The sequence below is a fragment of the Mixophyes fleayi genome, chromosome 9 (genome assembly GCF_038048845.1).
Source record: "Mixophyes fleayi isolate aMixFle1 chromosome 9, aMixFle1.hap1, whole genome shotgun sequence".
Lineage (NCBI taxonomy): Eukaryota > Metazoa > Chordata > Amphibia > Anura > Limnodynastidae > Mixophyes > Mixophyes fleayi.
Window position 1 is genome coordinate 84,351,701 of NC_134410.1, and position 15,225 is coordinate 84,366,925.

General features: G+C 39.4%; 1 protein-coding gene across 2 annotated transcripts; it reads right to left on the reverse strand.

Annotated features, from left to right (window-relative positions):
- Positions 1–5,529: 5,529 nt before the first annotated feature.
- Positions 5,530–11,858, reverse strand: PRPS1 (phosphoribosyl pyrophosphate synthetase 1). Of its 2 annotated transcripts, none has more exons than XM_075184609.1 (7): positions 11,612–11,858; positions 8,049–8,232; positions 7,818–7,916; positions 7,289–7,413; positions 6,931–7,104; positions 6,341–6,500; positions 5,530–5,851 (listed from the first exon to the last, which is right to left on the reverse strand). In XM_075184609.1, the coding sequence occupies exons 1-7, from the start codon at positions 11,731–11,733 to the stop codon at positions 5,759–5,761; spliced, it is 957 nt and encodes a 318-aa protein (XP_075040710.1). In that variant the 5' UTR covers positions 11,734–11,858; the 3' UTR covers positions 5,530–5,758. The 2 variants fall into 2 exon arrangements, with proteins under 2 accessions (XP_075040710.1, XP_075040711.1); XM_075184610.1 differs by lacking the exon at positions 11,612–11,858 and adding an exon at positions 11,207–11,307.
- Between the last annotated feature and the right edge of the window lie 3,367 nt (positions 11,859–15,225).

Here is a 15,225-nt window from a genome sequence, read left to right on the forward strand (position 1 = left end):
ACAGGAGTAGAGCTGGAAGCAGTTTGGAAACTGCACACAGGAGTAGAGCTGGAAGCAGTTTGGAAACTGCACACAGGAGTAGAGCTGGAAGCAGTTTGGAAACTGCACACAGGAGTAGAGCTGGAAGCAGTTTGGAAACTGCACACAGGAGTAGAGCTGGAAGCAGTTTGGAAACTGCACACACCTATAGAAGTTCACTGGGAGTGAGACTTCAAGATCAGGCAACTACCTAAGGCTGCAGGTGCCTTAAGTAGGGAGGGGTGATTGATCCATCAATCACATTAGTGGTCAGGTGTAGTTGTTAAAGGGACCTGCGCATGCCCAGTGCGACAGGATGGCGGACGGCCGCGGTTCCACACAGGTGTGAGCGGGAAAGATGGAAAACCACGTACCAGAGTGGAGGCACTCACACTCTGGTGAGTGACACTCATCAAGAGTAAATAGTATACATATGAATAAATAATAAATGCTAACTTTTGGCACCTTCTATGGGAGTGTTCATGTATACAAATCTTCTGGCGAAGGATCAGGAGATGTATTCAGGTTACTGGAATTGAAGTGTCTCTTAGTTCACCGACCACTTGTCTCTTTGGGCTCCGATTGAAGGGGAAAGTTAATAAACTGACAAAAATGTACATTTCAGTTATTGATGTTAGCTAAGGTCTGTATAGCGAGGCTGTGGTTGGCCCCGACGAGTCCCACGGTTAAAAATTGGAAGGCACTGGTCAATACCACCATAAGGCACGAGAGATTTGTTTATACTAGCAGACAGGCTCTGAAGGAATTTGAGAATATATGGTACAGATGGTTAGAGTCTCCATTCTATCCTATGTCATCTAGTACAGATGCTCTATCTACTTAAATGTATGGCTACCGCAGTTCTTATAATAAGTATCTGAGTCCATGTAATAAACCCTGCATGTGTAACATACTTATGTATAAGCATTTACGATGTATGATCCTGAATGAATATAGCACATTTATTATTATTATGCTTTAATGTAATCTTGTAAATTCCGTCATTTAATTCCGATATGTATGCGATTGTTTTTCTTTTCTTTTTGTTATTTAGTATGTTTATATCTTAAAAAATTTCAATAAAAATACTGGATTAAAAAATAAATAAATAGTATACATATAAATATATGAAATGAAATCTTGAAACCACAATTCCTGCTATTACTATTATTTAAAAATATGGCTAAATGTTAGATCAACCATATATTATGAAACAAGGGTAATCCTTCTCAAAAAATAGGGGGCCGACCACTCACTTCTCCCATCTAGAACGGGCCTGAAATCTTTGAGGGGGTATGGCAGCAACCCCTGGGTGCCTGCACTGGCAGACATGGGCTGATTACATGGTGCCAGTGTAAAAGGCCAGCTGCCTGCTAGATCCGAAGGGCCCCAAGACCGAATACCGGAAGGAACTACGGCGGAAACCTGATGTTGAACCGCTCCCCAGTTATCAGAAAAACTGACCAGGGCTGGCCCCAACAGCCCAGGGGCCTGATTAGATGATCTACCGGCCCGCCCAGAAGATTCCAAAGAAAATAGTAGGGGAGAGGAGCTAGGGGGTGGGCTATCCCTGGCCCGAGGGACAGGGAGGGGGGAGGGGTATTGCCCGCTAGCGCCCCGTGAAAGGCTGGCAAAAGGGGAAGAATCTCCTGAATATTGGTAGACGGCTGAGCCCCATGAAGCCCAGGAACCTGGAGGCTGGTGATGGAGGGAGAACCTGAAGGGGGATCCAATATAATGGGGCCCAGACCCCTATAAGGAGAAGAGCGCCCCTCAGAGCAGACAGCAGGAGCTGAAACCCCCACCCCCCCTACTTTAGCAACCGGGGACCCCCCAAAACTGTGCCCAGCAGCAGGTGCTGCCTGAGGAAACCAGGGCCTGAAATGACCTGACGCCGCAGGCGCCGGGGAAGAGGATCCCCTGCTCCGAGCGCTAACTGCCCCTATCTTCCTGGAGACTACTCCGGTAACAAGCGGCCTAGCCGCCCGCTCCGGAGCCTTGGACCTCCTGGCACGCCTCTGGACAGCCCCGCGAGGACCCCTCGCGGCGGCGGCGTCACCAACACTCCGCCCCCCGACAAGCCCCGCCGGACGGACCCGGCAATACACGCTGTGTTGAAGGGGGGAGGGGAGCGACGGCCCAGGAACCAGTGGAAGGGACTTCAGCGGGAGCCACAGAACGGGGAGGAGGAGGAGGAGGAGGGGGGGGGGGGGGAACCTAGAGGGGACAGACCTAGAACGTCGGGGCCGGGTGGATGCCATGACACGGGGGAAGGCAAATATTATAAATACTATACAGCGGGAAGAAGGAGGAAGAAAATACAGACCAAAAAGGGGGGGGGGGGGGAGACGAAAGAAAGAGGGAGAGAGAGGAAACGAGGGAAGATATAGGAACAGGCAAAGACAGCAAAATGCAATATAGACGAGAGCCTGATGCTGCCAGGTATCCGGATCCAGGAAGCTCTCCCTCCTCCACCGCTGGATATATTCTTTCCACAACCACTCCCACCTCATTCCAATTGGCTGATTCCATCACAGACTTAACCCCTTAATGGTAAGTAACATTGTTAGCTCACAACACATGCTTTTAAACTCCTTCGGCTTAATGGCCTCTCTCACACAACTGATCAGACTGGTGGTCAGTGGTCTAATACACACTGCTGACACAGTGGCTGTTCTTATAGGAAACATAATATTTAATTTTATTATAATAGGACTCTGCTGGGCTGCAAGTAAAAACAGTCAGGTGGAGCACCCAGAAAATAGGTGCTAGGAAGAACAGAGACGATTCACAATTTGTTATGTTTTATTCTGAAATTTGGAATGCACACGGTTTCCACTTAATAACTCTTGCAATGCAGCCCCTCATACACCATGCATCCCCTCTCACAAAATTAATAAATCGTATTCTGCCATGTTAGTCAATGAATTTGCCCTTATAATACACAAAGTAAAAAGTTTTGACTCTACCATTAACTCTGCATATTCCAATTGGAAATTTGACACCAAAATGTACTCACATATTCTTGCGTTTTATTCCATTTTATTATGTGCTTTTATTATTCCAGAACTGGAATAATTATTTCCCTTTTTCAACCTGAGCCTTTTATTTTTGTTTTTGTTATTTACTGCATACCAGTGGCTGCAATACACATGCAAGTATAAGACAAATACAGCAACATTTTAGAATGGTAAAATATATAAAGTCCCTTTTAATATATGTTGGTGAGAGGATCCAAAACGGAAGTACAAGACGACCTCACTATGGGAAGTGATCACCCAAATACACATTTGATATTATGTTGACCAGAGATTTTACATAGTTAGCCTTAAACAATATAAATTGCAACTAATGTGAGTATAATTACAACTTGTGGCACACATAAATGTGCTCATGTAGGGCCTTATTTAGAGTTTGAAGAAAGTTCATTTTCATGGTGTAGAGGAATTTTCATACTGTGCATGCGCACCAAAAAGTATCCATATTTATATTTGTGCCTATCTTAGTCTTGCAGTTCTTTACACCTGGAGAACTGAAGCGGGTAAGCATAAGTTGAGTACAGTATGGGCATGTGCACCTAAATGTAGCAACCTCTTATTAGATGGGAGCTAATGAGAATGGATTTCACAGGGTCTACATTTTGATCCAATTTACTACACTATATATATATATATATATATATATATATATATATTTTTTTTTTTTTTTCTCGTCTTCCTTTTTTTCTAGACTCTGGGACTGAGGAATAGAAGAGCGTGTTTAATAAAGATTATACAAACAAAAAAAAGACTTTTAAAAGCCCTAAGATTTTAGGGGTGGACTTTATATATACTGTCTAGAAGGTGGTAGCACTTATTTGATTCTATTATTTATGTATCTTGACATATGTGCAACTCATACTAACAATAATAACTCAATATACACACACACAAGTCTAATTTTGCATCAGTTTTAACAAAACAAAAACCATAACAAAATACATGTACATTCAGGGTGCACAGTGCATTCAAATGTAAAGGAGGCCCTTAATGTCTAATTTAATACTGATGTTGCTTGACCTTACAGAGGAATGATTTTAAAAACATTGCGTATTCCAGATAATATAGACCACCTGTATGATATGTCTTATTCAATAAAAATGACCACATTGTAAAAGCTCTGGAAAGGAAAAAGATATAATAAGCAAAACCAAGGTTAGAATTTTTTTTCTTGTAGTGCATAATTGATCGCAAAAAAAAAAGGTTCTACTAGCAGCTCTTAGTTGAGAGGAGAGCTTCTTCCTGATTAGTTATATCAAAACAGACAGTGACAACAAATTTTTTGTGGGGCTTCACATAGCAACAACATGAAACAACTTGAGCCCGTCCATATGGCCTTGCAGGGACCCAGTCTTCCAGGATGTAAAATAATGGTCATGCAAAGTAGTGGCTAACATGGTAATGAAGGCAATTGGGAAATCCTCTCACTTTAAAGCAATTTGCACTTGTATACACTACTCCAAATCTGTTTGAAGATATTCAAATGGATGGATGAGTTTGAAATAATTTAATATTTATGTAAGATTTTTTTTGTATATTAATGTCCTCAAGCATCTTGATAAAATGTGTTTAAAGAAAAAAAATAAAAAAATGTACACATTATATATATCTCTATCTCTCCACGCACCAGATAAAGATTGAAGACTAAGAAACCAGTGGCATCTGTAATGTAATCCATTAGAAGATCCCTGACTTTTTTTTTCCTTTTTACAATGGCCAGAAATTAAGTGTGGAGTCCTCATTGTAATAACATCTTCACACCAGCAGTGTATCATCCTACAGCCGAAGGAGATACTAATTTTACCTTGCAATGTAATCATAAAGCAACATTATCGTCATTTATTTATATGGGGCAGGGACCAATGTGAAGGAGTTATCTGTACAACGCTGTGGAATTAGTGGCGATGATGATGATAGGGAGCATGGCGAGAGGGTTAAGTGAAAGGCTGGTAGGCTTTCACTCATCATATTGGCGCAATTCGACTTAAATGCAATCACTTAACAGATCAGATCAAACTTAGCTGATCCCATATTCTGTGCATGCACCAAAAATATTCATCCAAATTAAAAGTATTTGCTGAAATATATAATACAATTTCCATGACTTTCCACCAGTCAGTCAATTAGTGGCAAATGTTTATAAATTAGAAAATCATTGTGTTTAGGCAGCTTAAGCTGTGATGGAAGTGAATAGCATTGATATATTACTATAATACATACCACATATAATACAAACCGCACAGTATGAATGTGCCTTGCTGTTGCAATATCACAATAACTCATGAAGGGGAAAAAAAAAAAAAGTATTAAGTAGAAACGTTTATTAGTCATTGGGTAACATGTGGCTCCCAAGACTGCCTGTTTACTGGTTTAACTTCTTCAGTTGGAGTTAATTTGCTTTAAAATGTTATCTAAAAGCAATCCTATCAGATTTATAAACTGTACATTTGAACAACATTACGGTTAACCATCATTAAGAAGTGGCCTGCTTTATTTAAGAACAAAAATAAATACAAAATACAATACAGGTGTCAAATAACTGTCTTCCACATTCCTGCCTCCACTTACTATGTGGCAAATACCTACCCAGTTCATTAAAACACAAATAAAATTATGAAGGAATCTTCAAGCTTCCTGAATCCACTACAGTTGTTTAATAGAGCCCTTCAGCAAACTTAATGACATATCCCATTAAAAAGGTTCTATAAAGGGACATGGCTGAACAGATAAGAAACAGATTCCCCATTATGTGTTCGGCGAATGGCTTCAGCTAAAATCATAGAGATATCGATGACCTGGTGAAAAAACAAAAAACAGGAAAGGGGGGGGGGGGGGGGGGGGAAGAAAAGTGTGAGATGTACAACCATAGACACAGATGTAAAAAGGTAAGTGTGAATAGTTTGTCTACAAGTTCTCAACTACTATACAAGATCCTACAGTCATTTGCAATTAGGCAGCTAAACAGATCTCAGAACTCTGCATGTAGCTGGCAGCAGATTTAGTTCAAATAGATCACACCAGCAGTAATATGTAAATGGAGTTATCAAAATAAACTCTAAACCTAGCTCCATTTAAAGTGTATTTATTTTAAAGTTTACTTGCAGTATAGCAATATCAACAGCTGCAATATCACTGACTGTCCATACATAATTTCTGGAAAACAAAACAAAGAAAAAAAAAGTGAAGTGGTATTTCAAATAGGTCCTATTATAAAGATCTAGATCAAGTTGAGCAAGAAGGGACATGTGTTCTAGAATTATGCTATGCTTCACTTATGTACACACCTGAATTTTAGAGCAATGTTTAATCTTTTCCTCTTGAGGGATAGTATTGGTCACCACCACTGCTTCAAAACATGCGTTATTAATCCGGGAAATGGCTGGGCCAGAAAATATACCATGTGTCAAGATTGCATATACTTTGGTGGCTCCAGCAGATAGAAGTCTACAAAGAAATAGAGAATTATACATCCTATCAGTTCAATGCAACTCAAGTTACAGAAATATTTTACTATATTTGTACAAGAATCAATAGTAGAACACATGTGAAAAACATATCCTACCGTTATTTACAGTTGCTTACACTGCACATAATCTTTTCCTTCTAAAGCATGACACAGAAAAGATTTATGTGTGTGTATCATTTATTAAATCTCTAATGCAGCAAAACCATAACAGCATGTCCAGGTCACATTTGTGTGTCAATTTATGGGCATACAATTACAAGGAGTAATAACATGCCATGTGGACTATGTGTAGCTATATTTTAATTTAATTGAACATATTTGCAGAAATTAGTTTTGGATTTTAACATTGGTGAGCCACAAGAAAATTAAATATTGCAGTATATGAAACAACTGCTATATGTCACGCACTTCTCTGCAGCATGACAGATGGTTCCACAGGTATCTGCCATGTCATCAACAAGAATAGCCACTTTATCCTTCACATCCCCCACAAGAACCATCCGGTCCACCTCATTAGCTTTTTTCCTTTCCTTGTGAATTAAAGCAAAGTCAACATTCAGTCGGTCAGCGATTGAGGTTACTCTAGATAAACAAAATAAAGGCCAAAGATATAGTAACCAAAATAACAGTGAATTAAGAAGTATATTAAAAAAAAAGGTAAAAATAAAATTGGTGAAGTCAGTAAACTTATTGACACATGAAAGTTATGAAGCCATGGACAAGAAGCATTTTAGGCATAAAAGCCAATTGCTTCAATGTATTTCACCTTTTGGCGCCGCCTGCATCTGGAGACACTATAGTACAAGTTTTCCATTCTGCAATGTTCTCTCGAATCCACTTCAAGACAGCTGGTTCAGCATACAAATTATCCACAGGAATATCAAAGAAACCCTGCAAAGGAGGACACATGTCAATATTGGTTTAAAATATCCTCAGATTTTTAAGCTAGTCCAAAAAACTGAATAGCACTAACTGAAGCTCAAACTGCAAAGCCACCTGATGCACCTTGCTGAAGCAGAGTTTTTGGTGGAAGGGAGGGCGACGCAGAAAACCTAGACCCGGCTTTGCAGTCGACATACTGAGCTTTCTTATTTCAGGATCCCTTCCTGGAATAATGGTGAGGGACTAGAGAAAATGTCTCAATTTATTTATTATAACATTGTGTGCCCATGTCATAATATATGCGGACAATGTGAAAATAAAGGATTTGAGGGTTGTCTTACACTTTACAAACTTCAGAACTACAAATGCAAGAATATCAGACATTACATAAAACGGACACTGAAGTAAATTACCTGGATCTGGGATGCGTGAAGATCCATAGTAATGATGTGATCAGCACCAGCCACAGATAACATGTTGGCAACAAGCTTAGCGGAAATTGGAGCTCGAGACTAGAGAAAATACAGAAGACTAACAGTTGAAAGAACAACATGAACCATAAAGAAATAAAGATATCACAACATTACGACATTGGGCACATGGAAACATCTCAATACTCAGAATTAAGCTATAAACAGACTTACCTTGTCCTTTTTGTCCTGGCGTGCATATGGAAAGCAGGGTATAACAGCTGTGACACGACATGCTGAAGCAATCTTGCATGCATTTATCATGATAAGAAGTTCCATTAAGTTGTCATTTATCTCCCCGCAGCCACTCTGGACAATGTACACATCCTCTCCCCGCACGCTCTCTCCAATTTCAACACTGCAAACAGAAGAATAATTTAAAACACACAATATTTACATAAGAGATGAGAATATTTGCTCTTCCACATCTTGCTGAAAGCAAAGACCCCTATAATGGGCCGATTTGGGGAAAAAGCTGCTACCCATTTCTAGTACTATTGTCAAAACTTATAGTAGCTGTTACAAATAGTTATTTTGCTGCATACTGACATCAAAGGGATAATTCAATTGACCGCGTTACTCGTGAAAGTAAAGATTTAGGTTAGATTTAAATATTTGTTTTATATTGCTGTAAAAGGTATAAGATTTTTTATTTTTTTTTGTGTAGCACCTGTTAATATTATATCCTTTTTTAATTTTCTATCATGAAAGCAGTGTATGGTGTACATCCAGTGTAAAATTTTAGATCACCAGCCAATAAAACCCTACACTACAGAAAGCGTTAATAAGTCCAGAGATGGGAAGGGGGATCTAATGCTTAAATCTCCCCCTTTCTGGCTTTAATGAACACAGTAGTACCCTCATTTGAAGCATTAGGTTGTCTATTTTTAAACATTAACTACCTATATTTTGTCTACAATTGCATTTCATGCAAAACCATGAACAACAACAAGAAAGCTTTAAAAAAATGCATTATTGTTTCCAAGTGAAGATTGTAGAATGAAAACCTATGCGTAGAATCTGCTTTTTGACAATTTTTTTTTTTTTTTATAAGCAGACTAATGTTAATTCCTGAAAACTTAAGAGCTGGTGAAAATGAAGTGGACTTCCAATTCACTATAAAAAGTAGTGTAACATCCGTGTCTTCTCCTTCTGACGCATTTCATCACTCACAGGTGATTTCTTCAAAGGATGTGATCATAATTTGTGTTGGTACTAAATCACCAAATTATTGATATTTATGTTGGAATAAGATCAGCCCAAAACCTTCCAAAATGGGCTTGGCACAGGGGTGAGAAAAGCCTCAGTGGCAAAGGAGTTAATCTGCAACTGCACACATGTTCCTGTAGATCCTAAATAGTTTTAACACCCCTAGGAAAGTGAGGACCCTCCAATGTGTGCTATGTATCTTAGAAGAAATAGAGATGCAGGACTATGAATATCGGCATATTACCCTTTATAATTTATAGTAAACAAAACAAAAAAACCTAACAAACTCACATTATTCAAGCTAATATATGTATTAAAATAAAAAAAACAAAACAAAGAGTCTACCATTGGGCTGTAGCAAGTACCAGATTTAGGGGCCTTTTTATCAATCATTTTTTTCCTGTAAATTCCCCAAAAACAGCCATTTTAGGAGAATAGCCGTAAATCTAAGTACCCTGCAAGTTTATTATTGGTGCATCGCAGCAGCAGATATCATAGATATCTGCTGGTTTGCATTTTTTTTTTCAAAATACATAGCAGTCCAAATACATGTCTATGGGGACTGCTATGAACCACAATTTTTCACAGGAACAGCAGTTTATCGGAACTGCTGTTCCTGTGTAGTTTTTTTTTATATAAATATGAGAAATAGTTCAATCCTTATCAATGCGATAAGGATTGAAAACTATTTTTCATGTTTTGTGGTCCTTGTTAAATATGCCCCATAGTGAATATGTTTGCACAAATCAAGTTGTTACAGAAGTCCCAAAATACTTCCTTCGATTTTCACAACATTTCTTTAGAAACCTAGCAAGTCCTGTTTCACACTAGTTAAACCACTGATGCATTTTGGCCATGTGATCTTTATCAAGCCAGTAGGGGACTGAAGAGACTCCATTATTTTTTTATATAGTCACTGTCTAATCTACATTTGATTCCAATTAAAAGCATGGAAATCTAACAAAATTAAACACAATTATGTAATAGCTTACTACAAGATTTGTTTTGTCTCCCAAATTCTTGTAATGTCATATATTATGAATCATCACTTACTATCTTTTATTCTCCATATTAAATTTGAGACCTGATGGTTAATGGCAAGTACCGTCCCCTGTAAGCTTAGAAATCTGAAATTATGAATTGTAAAAATAATGTATATGGAGTGCTGCATTCTTTATACATAGGGTACCACCTCACTACAAATTAACCAATCAATACTCAAAAACTCAGTAGAAATATTGGCACTGTACATTATCATTGGCTTGTAAGAAACCACAGTGCACCGCACCAACTGTGGAGAAACAGGACATACAAGGTGACCAAAACAATGCACACATGTAAGTAAAAGTGTAGTGTCAGATGGGCCTTGCTCATGATGGCTTACATGCTAATTGACTATACATAATGTACTAAAGCATCACCATAATATGTGAAATTTGATCTCATGTATCAGACTCCCATTGTCCTTTAGACTGTTTTTATCAGTGTGTGTGTGTTCCAAATTGTAAAGCGGTACAGAATTTGCTGGCGCTATAAAAATACCGATGATAATGATAATAACCAAGGGGCACATTTATCATTATTCGGCAAAAGTGAGAAATAGTTATCAATCCTTATCGCAAGGATAAGGATTGAACTATTTCTCACATTTATTAGAAAGGGAACACAGAAACAGCAGTTCCGAAAAACTGCTGTTTCTGTGATAGAAAAAAAAATCACACTTACCCCCCTCTTCGGACGCGCTGTCTCGGGATCTCCTCTTCTTCCTTCAATTGCGCATGCGCACAAAGTCCCCACTCTGTCTCTGCAACTATCAATACGGATGATGTACGCCAGTACATTATCTAGACAAGTTCCCGAAAAAAAACATTTTTCAGGACTTGTTAGATTGCGGCCAGGAGCAGTCACCATTCTGTTGAATGGTGACTGCTCGCAAAAAGGATCAGGAGTGCAAAGCAGCACGATGCACCTTTAATAAATTTGCGGAGGGCACATCGGGACTTTAATTCCACGGTAAGTGCACAATAGTGCACTACCGTGATTTGTTAAATATGCCCCCAAATTGTTAAAAACTGCTTTGTTCCATTTTCCATAAAAGAAATAGGTGCACATTTCAAAAATACCATTCTGTAATAGTTGCCCTTCTGAAATTCTGTTTATATGGTTGGGTAAGATCGCGTCGGCTTAAAAACAAAAAAAAAACCGCAACGCTTAATTTGCTGAGTAAATATCATATATTTAGGGTCTTAGTTTACCCACGTGTTTTCAGCGTATCCGCCCTCAGCACTGTTGTTGCATGACGGGATTTGTAGTCACGTGTGTCTTACATTACGTTTATATCTGATCACTATTCAACTACAATTCCCAACACCATCTGCGTCCGGCTTTTCCCTTATAGATGGTCACACTGCATCTGCTAAATAGAGCTCCTGGTGCTATCATGTGTGTGTGTTCTATTACATAAAATATTCAGGAAGTTGTAAGTTCACCTTTATGTAAGCAGTTACTTGAAATATCGGTTTTCTCACCATGTTTCCTGGTTGCTAAACTTCTTGGTGACCACACGACCCAATTCGAGGCCAAGCCGGTCTGCGATTTTCTGGGACAGATCCTGGTGAGAGCTCCCACTAAATATCTTGATGTTCGGCATCGTCTCTACTGTCCCTTAAAGTTATGCGTTAATGCAGCAGCAAGGGACTACAGGCCCAACAGGAGGCTCGCCGATGTCCTGTTGGTTAACGGAGATGGAACTCTTTACCACGCCCCGTTCCTGTTCACCCAATGAAAAACTAGTCCAGACACACCATTTTCTTGGTGGGTTTTAAAAAGACGTGGAGATTGCACGTCTTTCGAGCGATGTCCCGTTATTCATGACAAGTACTGGCAAATACCAACACAATTAGGGTGTTGGCATGTCCGTAGTAGAAATCGCTATTGCAGTTTTGGCCACAATAAAAATGTAAAGAATGGTGACTAGTTTCGAAAAAGTGCGTGTGAAATGTATGCATCGCAAATACATAAGACTACTAAGTCAATGCGCAAATAAAATATCGAAGTGTAATTTTGGAATTGACTCAGTGGGGTATATTTAACAAAGTGTGATGGTGCACTAACGTGCACTTAACATAGAATCCATGCCCCGATGTGTCCCCCGCATATTTATTAAAGATGCATCGCAGCAGATATCGTGGATATCTGCTGCTTTGCATTCTGCTTCGTTTTGGGGAGTAGTGACTACAGTATGGTGACTGCTCCCTCTTGCAATCTAACAAGTTCCGAAAAATTGTTTTTTTCTGGAACTTGTCTTGATAATGTACTTTCATAAATGAGAAATCTCAGTGCTGGACAGCGCATGTGTGGAGGGATCATGTGATCCCTCCCTGTCAATCACCGCTCGCTCTCGGCAACTATAGTTGCAGAGATCGAGGGAGATGTTTGTGCGCATGTCCAGTTCTTTGAACTGCACATGCGCAATTGCTTAAAAAAGAAGACCGAAGAGGAGGAGATCCAGGGACATTGCGTTCCGAAGAGGCAGGTAAGTATGATTTTTTTTTATCACAGAAACAGCAGTTTTTCGGAACTGCTGTTTCTGTGCAGGGTTGTACATAAATGTGAGAAATAGTTCAATCCTTATCATTGCGATAAGGATTGAAAACTATTTTTCACTTTATGTTAATATTGATAAATGTGCCCCAGAATCCGAAAGCAATATAGGGATATACTAAAAGGATGATGTCAGAAAGGGTTAATTGCCTGTAGTTCACCTCCGATATGCCGGATAATAGCAGAATATCTTTTGGGATGTACTAAACAGATGATCACAGAAAAAGATGATTGCAGTTAAATGTTCTGCCATTAGTTGACACTAACTTTTCTTTCACCCAATGGTTTCAATATAGAGAAAACAATTCTTTTCCACTTTAAAAAATGTAAATAATTATAATAAAGTATAAATTACACTTTAATATACAGTCCTGTTAAAAAAAAGTAAGAAAATGTAATAAATACAAATAAATGTACAAGCATTGATTTATCCTAGCAAAACAGCTCATTCGTTTTTATTGATGTGGGATGAATACGTTTTGAGCATAGATATGTATAAACTGCATACTGCTGATTCCTTCAGCACTACACTATACCTTAACAACGTTTAATCTTAACACTTTACATTCTTAACTACAAATAAAGACACAGACAACTTTGTAGTGGCAAATAAAGTAAACTTTTTATTTATTTATTATTTTATTTATTATTATTAATACCTATAAAATGGTGGCGGCGAGAGCAATACAATCAGCTAACAACTAATAGCGAAACCGAACAGTGTATGGCCCACAGGCACTAACCACTGGTCCCAGGCACCACAGTCCTTTACGATCGGCCGGTGCTAAATCTGGCGTCATCGTGACCATTCCCCTCTGGGCTCCCCAAGACATACATGCACAGTGCAGGTCAAGGGGTCCTTTGAAAGGAGCAGTGGCGTGCGGCCAATCAGTGGCAGCACCGTATGAATTACTCGCTGATTGTAAAAGCTCTCCTGCCTGCCAACCTTTCCAATTTCTCTCTTCTACTTAATATTAACTTAATACAAAAAGGGAGGGTGAGCGGGAAATCTCGTTGACTAGAGGAAGTTGAACTGTCTGGTCAGTGGTATATATCAAAAAACTCCTCCTACTCCTCCCCCTAACATCCAGGAACAGCAATCCTCCTACAATTAACCCTGTAATGCCCGTGCCTGCTTCGTGACAAGCAGCTGCGTTTATCTGCATTCAGCTTAAGGGCTTCATTTTTAATAAACTGCATACTGCTGATTCCTTCAGCACTACACTATACCTTAACAACGTTAATCTTAACACTTTACATTTTTAACTACAAATAAAGACACTGACAACTTTGTAGTGGCAAATAAAGTAAACTATTTATTTATTTATTATTCTATTTTATTTATTATTATTAATGCCTATAAATGGCGATACAATCATCTAACTAATAGCGAAACCGAACAGTGTATGGCCCACAGGCACTAACCACTGGTCCCAGGCACCACAGTCCTTTACGATCGGCCGGTGCTAAATCTGACGTCATCGTGACCACTCCCCTCTGAGGCTCCCCAAGACGTACGCGCACAGTGCAGGTCAAGGGCTCCTCGCACAGAGGTACCAAGAGCCAGGGTGCTTCGAAAGGAGCAGTGACGTGCGGCCAATCAGCGGTAGCACCGTATGAATTAGTCGCTGATTGTAAAAGCTCTCCTGCCACGCTGGAGTCCTTTAACGGACACCCAGCCCGCCACTCATAGACCTCACTAACCTACCTACTCTCCAAAAAAGTTGCTCTACAAAAATCCAATTACCTACTTCAGAAAGGTGAACCCCATCATTCCTATACAGATGACCGAACTCTGATCTTATCAAGGGGTGATCTACCACTATTCCCCCTAGCTCCAAAATTATTTTCTTTGTTGCTCTATTCAACTCAGATACTATGGCTTTTATTTTGCGTAAAGCTATCTCTGCACGCCAGTAAATCCGGGTTATTATATTGGACCAGCACATCGATATTGAAGGCCATGGATTTTTAATGCTCCTCAGATCTTCCCTAATGGCAATAATTTAGTCTAATGACTTACCTATGCCCACATCATTACCCCCCAAATGTATAACCAACACATCTGGTGCGCCTGCTTTAGTAACTTCAGCAGCCATAAGTGGCATCAAACCTTGCCATCTCAAGCCTCTTATACCAATCCACCGAATATCCACTGGCCTTCCAAAGGCTTCTCTATTGTTGGCAAATTAATATCTGGCCGTCCAGAACATGAATGAATGCCCAACAAACCATATTTTTATTCTCTGAGTTGAACCACCTGCAACACAGATAATAGGATCCATCACCAACAGGCTGGTCTCATACATCTTATACCGATATCATTGATATTTGTATCACTTCTAAGTGACTTTTAATTGACTTTACATAATATTAAAAGGGGAAGTGTTAACCCAAATGAAGGTAAAAACCATGACCCCAGAGGCACCCCACTAATCAGGCCTTTTTGAGGAAAAAATGGCAAAATCCCTTCATGACCCCGTATAAAAACAACGGCGAGCGGAGGAGCCCAAGGTTAACATGGGAGGGGAGTGCCCTA

Coding starts and splice junctions, on each gene's coding strand:
- PRPS1 (XM_075184609.1), bottom strand. CDS start 11,733: ATGCCGAACATCAAGATATTTAGTGGGAGCTCTCACCAGGATCTGTCC. Junction 7,105..7,288: donor GATGCAGGCGGCGCCAAAAG/GTGAAATACATT, acceptor TTGTTTATCTAG/AGTAACCTCAATCGCTGACC. Junction 5,852..6,340: donor AACATTGCTCTAAAATTCAG/GTGTGTACATAA, acceptor TTTTTTCACCAG/GTCATCGATATCTCTATGAT.